Below are 9,158 nucleotides of genomic sequence, written 5' to 3'. Positions count from 1 at the left end.
CAGCACGCGCTCGGGCCACTAGGGCACGCTGGTCCTCTAGGGTCGAGCAACCGAGCAGGGCAGCCTCCCAGCTCTCTCGGGTAGGGAGGGAAGGGGAAGAAAGTGGCGGGACCGCCAGATTTGAGGGGCATGCCCACACCATATGGAAAGTATCCGCGAACGAATGGTCACAGTGCGGGCATTCCCCAGAGAATGCCGTATTGAAATGTTTGAGTATCGCCGGGCACAATATTGTATTGGTATAGAGACGGAGGAGCCAGCGCTCGTCCTTCTTGGGCAGGCCCGATGCTGGGGGTGGGAAGCGGAGCCTGTTCGATTTGTACATAGCGGTGATTTCTCTGAAAGAGGTAGCCGGATTGGGTTCTGGAACATCAGGCGATGTAGGGCGAGGCAGGTCCCGGTAATTAAGCGCGCGGGCCGAGGCATCTGCAGCCTCGTTTTCAACTAGCCCCGTATGAGCAGGAGTCCAGATGACGGTGCGTGGATTTGTGTGATCTAGATAATAGCATCGCTTAAGGATTTCGGCGGCGCGATCATTGATGCAACCCCGTGTGAGATTTTGGCACGCCCTCCGCGAATCGGTAATAATTATCCGAGATGCGGGGTCCGCTGCGGCGAGGGCTATGGCGACCTCCTCCGCGTGTGTGATGTCCGGTGCTCGAAAGGTGAGCCCTTGAATAGGTACGTTTTGGTGAACCACAGCGGCCGTGTACCACCCGCCGTGGTGGGGGCCGGATGCGTCCGTGTAGAAAACTCCCGGGCGTGAGCCATACCGTTGCTGTAGGGTTGTAGCCCGCGCTGTACGCCGCCCATCGTGAGTCCCATTTGTCATGTTTTGGGGCAGAGGCGGAATGATCAGTGCACCGCGCCAATCCTCGGGGATCGCGGTATGCTCTTCCACCTTGTGGGTGTTGGAAATGTGGAGGCGGTGTAGGAGGTTGTTCCCATCCTGAGACCTACTAAGGCGCAGGTACTGGTTATTGAGATGAGCCTCTTTAAGTTCCCCATACGTGTTTGTCATGCCCAGGTCTGCGAGACGTTGGTTCGACGTTGAGATGGGGAGGTCTACGGCACGTTTGTAAATTTTGCGGAGTATACAGTCTAGTGTATTCTCGTCGCATTTACGCAGACGCAGGTAAGGTGTCGAATAAAGGATCCGACTGGTCACGAAAGCGTTGGCGAGGCGCAGAGCAGCACGGCTCTTAAGACCTCCTCGCTTGTTCAAAACCCGGCGGATCATGCGGCCCACCCGATCCCCCACAGTGCGTAGTTTGCGCAGAGTCGTGTCAATTTTGCGGTGTTTGTGTATGAAGAGTCCCAGGACTCTGATTTCGTCGCGTTCCGGAATGGCCCTGTTACACAAGGTCAGTTCAATTTGTGTCGTGTTGTTCGGTTTGGGGCGAAGATGCACGTATTCCGATTTGGTGGGTGAGCATTCGAGACCGCATCCGCGGGCGTAGCTGTCAACTATCGACGCGGCATGTTGCAGGCATGTCTCGATGCTACCAAGGGAACCCTGAGTTGCCCATAGCGTGATGTCGTCGGCGTACAGAGCGTGCTGCACGCCTGGGACATCGTTTAGCAATGAGGGAAGGTGAGCCATGGCAAGATTGAACAGAAGAGGAGAGAGGACTGCTCCCTGTGGTGTTCCGCGCGTACCGAGGGTGTACGGTCCATGCTCCTTGTCTTGAATACGCAGGTATGTCTGCCGTTCTATGAGGAATTGGCGGACGTACCTAAAAGCATTATGCCCACAGTTTGTTTGTGATAGGTTGGTAAGGATGATGTCATGGGTAACGTTATCGAAAGCTCCCTTGAGATCTAAGGCGAGGACTACCTTGTCGTCACTGGGATGTTCGACCGGTTCGAGAACGTCACGATGGAGTTGCAGGAGGATGTCCTGAGCAGAGCGATGTGGGCGGAAGCCGTACATAGTGTCTGCAAAAGTGTGTCGGGCCTCTCAGTATTCAGAGAGCCTGTCCCGGACCATGGCTTCCATAAGTTTCCTTACGCATTAGGTTAGGGAAATTGGTCTGAGATTGTCGATGTTTACAGATTTGCCTGATTTAGGGATGAAAGTTACTAAGGCCGTTTTCCAATCGAGCGGTAGGGGTTCGCGCCCCTCCCAGATCTGATTGAAGTAGTCGAGGAGGTGAATGTACGCCGAGTCAGGGAGGTTGGCTAGGAGCCGAACCGTCACTCGATCCTGACCTGGCGCTGTGCCTCGTTTCATTTTGAACAGGGCCGCCTTCAGATGGTAGAGCTGAAAGCAACGATCCAACTCGGCGTTTTCCGTGCCTGCATATGAATACGCCGGTCCAATGGGGTCCTGTTGGCTACAGAGATATTTGTCTCTGAGAGCCTGTGCCAATTTTTCCGCGTCACCCGCATAGGCGTGAAGTGCGCGCTGAAGGTGTTTCTGTGTGTCTGTGCGTGTTTGGCTAGGCTCGATAAGAGCCCTAAAGAGACGCCAGGTGTTGTGGCTTGACATCTGTGTGGCGGCAGTGTTGCAGCGCTCTACCCAGTTTGAGTCGGCGAGCTGGGCCGCGTACTCGTCGGCCTCTAGAGTGAGAGCCGCTATGCGGATTTTGAGCTGTCGGTTGTGTTTCTGTCGGCGCCATCGGCGCACTAGGCTGTGCCGAGCCTCCCAGAGATGTAGGAGGTGGTTGTTTACTGCCGGCGTGGCCTCTGAAAGTTGAACCGTCTGCTCGATTTTGTGGAGTGAGTTTACGAGATGTTGGGACCAAGTGTAGCATCCTTGGTGAGCTATGGGGGTCGGATTGGAGTATACCAAGCGAAATTTGGTCCAGTCTGGAAGTTTCGCTTGGTGGTGGGGACGAGTAAGGGGGTGTGTCCGGATTGTGGTAATGACAATGCAGTGGTCACTACCGAGGGTTTCCTCGGTATTGAGCCAATCTGCGTGTTTGATGTTTTTGGTGAGTGTGAGATCGGGACATGTGTCTCGGGTAACAGAGTTTCCAATGCGGGTTGGGTGTGTGGGGTCCGTCAGGATGGTTAGGCCCATGGTGGAAATGAGTTCCGCCAATTTTCGACCACGTCGTTCCTTCCGACGATAACCCCAGTGAGGGCTGGGGGCATTGAAATCGCCTACCATGACTAGTGGTTCTTTGCCTGCCATCATGTGAGCTTTGCTAAAGATGTCGGCGTATGTTATGTTGGGCAGTTTGGGTGAACTGTAGATGTTAAGAATGTGTATGGATGGGTCCTACTTCCTAAGAGAGAGTAGAGTCACCATAGCATACGAGTAAGCCGGGTTGCATTCGAGATCCACCAAACTGGCGGTGTAATCTCGATGCACGCAAAGTGCCGTTTGCGCGTCCCTTTGATACACGGTATAGTTTGTAAGGGCGGCGTGTTCGCCCGGTTTCTGTAGGGCCACTACCGCGGGTAATTGGGGATAGGTTTCTAAGTGGAGCCGGAGAGCTGCCCGCTTAGTGCGAGCCCGAAATCCCCGGCAGTTCCATTGGAGGATTGTGAAAGGGTCTGAATTAACGCGGGCACGGCGCGATCTAGAGGCGTTGCCCGCCATCATGGGTATTAGAATTTTGGGTAGCCTCCAGGAGACCAGAGAGATCCAGAGGTGCTCCACCGCTCGGTCCGGGGCTTGCTGCTGATGTTACAGTCAATATGGTAGGCTGCCTGTCAGCCTCAGCCCTTTGGGGAAGTGGCCGGGGCGTCTGAGGTTGATTAACCCGCTTAAGTTTTGGGGTGGGACGACGGGTGCTGAAGCGAGTTGGGGCAGCTGGGCCACTATCATGCCCGGGATTCTGGCGAATACGGTTTGGAGGGTGGCAGCCAAGCGATCCTCGATAGTAGTTACTATGGAGGCCACCTGGCCCTCCAGGCTATTTAGACGCGCCTCAATCGGAGCGAGGAGTGCCGTGGTGTCCCTTTGTTCCGAGGGGGCACTATCCATCGCTTCCGGCGCCTGCCCGGAAGGTGTCGAGTTAGATGGAGGTGGGCGGTTTGCGAGTGCCTCCATTGCACGGGTCAACGAGGCCACTTGGGCCCGGAGCTGTTTAATTTCGAGTTGTTCCCGTGTGGGGGCGGAAGAGGTTTGAGGTTTGGGTGGGTTCGAGGGGGTTCCAGATGGGGAGGCTGCCCCACCCGAGTCGCTCACCTCGGGTCCTTGTCGGACGCGAGCGGCCCTTGGGCAGCAGGCTGGATTCTGGGTGACGGCGGGTGCGGTGTAGGGGAGGCAGGTGGGCCCTGGCTCGAGGTGGACCTCGCGGCGGGAGGTCCGGCTGGGGTGGGGTGGGGTCTCGCTTGGAGGGCCCGGGAGCCCCCGCGCCAGGATGCGGGGGTGGAGGAGAAGGTTTGGTGGCAGGAGGCTGGGCCCCCTGCGGTGAAGTCCCGGTGGTCGGCCTGCTTGGCTTCCGTGTTCGCCGGCGTTTGCCTTTCTTGGAGCCGGTTTGGTTCTTAGGTAGAAGAGTGGATGGTTTTGGTGGTGGTGCCCTGTAACGTTCCTTACAGCACCGGTCCCCGGTGACGTGGCGTCCGGCGCATAAAGCACACTTCGGCGTGCATTCGTGAGGTGCGCGAGCACCATCTATGAGTCGCACTGTGTTGCCACAGGTACCACAGAGGTCCGGTTTAGGGCCAGGGCAAGCGTCGGGTCGATGCCCAACTGAGCCGCACTGGTTGCAGGCTGGTACAGTTTTTCTGTATGGCTGCACCGGGATCAGCAGGGCGTCATAGGTGACGTACCTGGGCTTCACCTTTCCTGCAAAAGTGAGCCGCACCTTGTTGGAGGTGCCCAAACGCCAGATGTGCAGTATTTCGCCTTCCGGCCAGTAGAAGCATTGGCGAAGTTCGGCTTCAGAGTCAGAGCTGCGCACTGTCACCACTCCGTAGCAGGAGTCCTGGGTGTCCGCGCGGAGATACCCGAACAGGGGCACCGGTCCGACGGATGAAGGAACTGTCAGTTCACCAATGAGTTTGTCCGCAATAAGTGGATGTGGGGTGTAGGCCAGGATGAGGTTTTGGTCCTGCACCATCACGACTGTGACCAGCTGGTTCGCGTTCGCTCCGAAGTGGGCGATGAGCGCGCTGCCGGCTCCGTTCTCGGGGAAAACGGCGGTGAGGGAGAGTTGTGTCCGTGCTTTCAGAACAACAACAAAATCAGTTTCCTTCGGCTTCGGCAGGGGCCGAGGCTGCCACGAGGGCCGCCTCCTCCCCTGTTGCGGGCCCGCGGAGCGCGGCGCAGGCGGCGGAAGTGTGGAGGAGGAGCGGTCTGCCTCGTCGACAGCCGTGGTCGGGGAGGCCGCATTGACGGACGCCGCCACTGCCGCGTCGCTCGCTCGCTCGCGTCTTGCCACCGCGGCAGCAAGCGCGGTGCTCTTAAATGTTTGGGGCAGCTCCGGCCTGCTGTCCGAGGTAGAGATGATAGTCCACATCATGCTGTGGGGGTCGTATCCGGTGTAGGTGTCCGCCACGGTGACGGTCGTGGTGTGGGACCGATCGCCCATTTAGCCGGGGGGCGCCATAGCCAGTAGGCCGAGCGGGGCCGCCTCCGGCGTCCAGATGTAAGTCGCCCGTGAAAGTTGTGAGGTGGGTTCACTTGTCGAAATGGGGTGTCCAGATGAACCGGATCACGTTCCGGTGACGGTGGAGAGGTTTTCTTGAGGGTCCGAAGAGGTGGTCAGGGGTTCCGATCGAAAAACAATGGAGCCGAAACGCTGCAGGTCCTAATCAGTTGCGCGCTCGCAGCGCCCTCCTTCTTGCGGTAGCCGGGTGCGCGAGGCGATACTCGTTCGTTTTGCTGGGGAGCGCTCCAGTTAGGACAGTCGGAGGGAACACGCCACGCACTCGCCTTCTCGGAGGCCATGCCCCCTCCCCCCTCCCCGCTAACGACTAGTGGTGGCACCCGTTTAGTGCACTGCTGTGTGAGTGGGTGCGCCTGCGTTCAATTCGCGCACTCCGCCAGCGCGGGGAGCTGTCAGTAGGGAGTTTTAGTGCTGGGTACGCATTCTCTTGGGGCGATGCGGGCTTGGGAGCGCGCGGCATTGCGTGCCCAAACAATACCCAACCAGAATGCCTTTTAGTTGGCGCCATGGTGGCACGCACGCAAACGCAAGCCACACGAAGTTCAAACGTGCTCGCATAGCCATAGCGTCTTGTCGCGTAAATATTATTTAGGTCTTTTTATGATCTAAAATGTTAAATTAAACATACATAGTGAGCAGTACACTTTTTTATTGTGTACAGTGATCTGGTATACGCAAAAAAGTGAAATACAAGGTTACTGTAACGACAGTGTCAACATCTTGTGACACTTCGTGCAACCGCAGTCATGAACATGTTAGCTTACGCGCAATGTTTTTGAGGTGAAAGTGAACAAAAAGGTTACTCATTTGTAGTATTGTCGCTGCGCAGCTTTTGCACCAAATGTACAATGCACAATGTTTCTGCAATAACAAAGTTGTGGTTGTCTGTTTCACTATGGCCGCGCTAGATGGCGCCACCTATTAGGCTGGTCGGGGGCTGGCATATGTCTTTTAGTTTCTATGGTCCAGGCCATTCTAGCTTTGGAAATCTGGCTGAAACCGTGTAATCGCTATAAGTGCTCGCACTTTGGCTTATTTTAACTCGAGGGCTAGAGTATCCGCAGTGCGGAAACCGTGAGTTCTTGCGAAGGTGGACCGCGCGGACGCATGGCCCCATCGCCCCAGCGATCTTGCGACGCATCTGTTTGGGGTTTCGTGCATGCGCAATACTGCCGCCCCAACGTCCTGCGTACGCAAGCCGCTTGGGTACCCAGCACTAAAACTCCCTAGTAGGGAGTTTTTGTGCTGGGTACGCATTCTCTTGGGGCGATGCGGGCTTGGGAGCGCGCGGCGTTGCGTGCCCAACCCATACCCAACCGGAATGCCTTTTAGGTGGCGCCACGGTGGCACGCACGCAAACGCAAGCCGCACGAAGGTCACACTAAGGCCCCTGTATTTTTCAAAGGTAGCGCAAACCGTTGTACAAAAAGCGGAGGAGAATTTCCTCCCCGCCCTCTACGTCTCTCCTCACTCCGGCGCGCGTTTCTGCTACCCTATTGGACCAGGCGCGACATGTGACCAATGAACCCTGTTGACCCCTCGTCAGGTTCGGCTCCGCCGGGCACGACGCCATGAGTGAGCGCACTGCATCTCGCTCCCACGTGTGTTGCCTTTAGCAAGGCGGCCTCGGATGCAGCGCAATGCCGACCTGCTGTGCCGTTGGCTGCTCCAGCAGCATTGCAAAAGGCGACAAGCTTTTTGTGGTTCCACGAGGGAAAAATAATGAGGAGCAGAGAGCGGTATGGCTGCATCGCATCGGAAGGAGAAACTTCGATTGTCACCGAGGGAGGCTTCGCGAGGTAAGCACTCACTACAGAACTTCTTCGCGTAGACACGCCTCCGGAAGGCTTTCAGATAAAGCTCATCCTTGGTTCAGGTTCATGTTAAACAAAAGCAACTTGAAGTTTCTGTCGACGCTTTCTCGCACGATTTCAACCACGATGACAGCTCGATCGTTTTTAGCTTGCTCGAATATTCGAATACGGCCACAACATAATTACTGTTGAATGTTTGGCGTTCGCGATTTGCTTTCTAAATGAAACCATTTGCAGCGGAAGCAATTATGCTTCTCCAGAGATGAACCACGTCTTTGATCGTTTTTCCTTTTTTTTTCGCTCGAACTTTGATTGTATACCTGTAGGCAAAATTTCGGCGTTCATTGTTTTATTGTGGTTTATTGTGTTCTCAGTTTGTATTCTTTCATATTTATCTCACTTTTGCGCACTTCCATGACCGAATTTTGTGCATGCGTGTACAGCCAATATAAGAGAGTGTATGGTAAATATAATGTTGTATAGTTGTTTATTTGTGAAATGCATAGATACTTTCGTTCAAATTTCGAACATACTTGCGAAGTTGTACACTTTCGATTAACAAAGAGAAAGGCACCTACTAAATGCAAGAAAATCATCTGGCTTTTGTGGCTGTTTGCACTTTTAACGTAAGAAGCAAAATATTTTGCTTCGGCAATATCACATCAGCCAAACTGCAAAAATGCGATAGAGGATGTCGGTATTTTTCAGAAACACTTCACGATGGATCAGTATGAGCCAGCAATTCTGGCACAAACTGGGATCAAGAAACTCAAGCCAAATGCGGTTCCTTCTATATTTGCTCATCGGCCTTTTTCGAAAGAGCGCAAGGCATTCCGCAAAAGGGGGAATGAAACGGTTCCTGGTGAGGCCCCTTTGTAGTTTCTATTCCTGTCTTGTGTTGTGAATGGGATTATGTTTTGGGGTTTATATGACAATACAGTGTGTTTGGATCGCTGGCAAATAGCATAGTTGTTGCATTTATCTTTATGACCTTTGAACCTGATTAATTTGGCATCCAATTCTGTCTTACTGTGGCAGCAAACATCCCCACCCCTACACTGTACTTGCTCAACTCTTGCTTACAGCTGTATCCTTGGATGAGCCAGAAACGTCAGTGGGGAGGGCCCCGGACGCTGAACCAGTGGGCAGTTTATTTTGTGAGTTGACTGCGCTGTGATGACAAACGTTCGCGCCTTTAGACTGTGTACTTACGCAATTCATGCTTACAGCTGCCTCCTTGGACAACACAGCAACGTCAATAGACCGTGACCCTGAACCAGTGGGCAGCCCATTTTGTGAGTTAACTGCACTGTGATGGCAAATGTTCACACCTCTAGCCTCTGTATTTACAATTCATGTTTACAGCTGCCTCCTGGGACCAGCCAGGAACGTCCACAAGGATGACCCCTCAACCAGTGGGCGGCTCATTTTGTGAGTTGATACCACTACGATGATAACTGCTGTCACCTCTAGAGTCTCTACATACACTCTGTATTTACACAATTCATGCTTACACCTGCGTCCTGGGACCAGCCAGGAACGTCCACAAGGATGACCCCTCAACCAATGGGCGGCTCATTTTTTAAGTTGATACCGCTACGACGACAACTGTTGTCACCTCTAGAGTTTCTACTTACACTCTGTACTTACACAAACCATGTTTACAGCTGCCGCATCGGATGACACAAACAGAATGGAGGCAAGCCAACATTTAGAAGCACCCCTTGAGCCTTCAGTGGAAGAAGCACTAACCCCCGAATGCAGAGATGTTACTTGA

The 9,158-nt window shown here is 54.3% G+C and overlaps 1 protein-coding gene across 1 annotated transcript; it reads left to right on the top strand.

The window, feature by feature from the left end:
• Positions 1 to 8,007: 8,007 nt before the first annotated feature.
• LOC142789530 (uncharacterized) lies at positions 8,008 to 9,158 on the top strand. The gene is made up of 4 exons (XM_075884997.1): positions 8,008 to 8,243; positions 8,467 to 8,538; positions 8,747 to 8,812; positions 9,049 to 9,158. Exons 1-4 carry the CDS (start codon positions 8,102 to 8,104, stop codon positions 9,156 to 9,158), a joined length of 390 nt encoding a protein of 129 aa, XP_075741112.1. The 5' UTR covers positions 8,008 to 8,101.

Source organism: Rhipicephalus microplus, chromosome 2 (genome assembly GCF_043290135.1).
Source record: "Rhipicephalus microplus isolate Deutch F79 chromosome 2, USDA_Rmic, whole genome shotgun sequence".
In the NCBI taxonomy this organism is placed as follows: domain Eukaryota; kingdom Metazoa; phylum Arthropoda; class Arachnida; order Ixodida; family Ixodidae; genus Rhipicephalus; species Rhipicephalus microplus.
Note: the sequence above shows the minus strand (reverse complement) of the source record. Positions and strands in the feature narration are given on the sequence as shown.

Bases quoted from the DNA above. Each gene is read 5' to 3' on its own strand.
- LOC142789530 (XM_075884997.1), top strand. From the start codon at position 8,102: ATGGATCAGTATGAGCCAGCAATTCTGGCACAAACTGGGATCAAGAAA. The intron at 8,244-8,466 runs GTGAGGCCCCTT...TCTTGCTTACAG, and splicing joins GGGGAATGAAACGGTTCCTG to CTGTATCCTTGGATGAGCCA. The intron at 8,539-8,746 runs GTGAGTTGACTG...TCATGTTTACAG, and splicing joins ACCAGTGGGCAGTTTATTTT to CTGCCTCCTGGGACCAGCCA.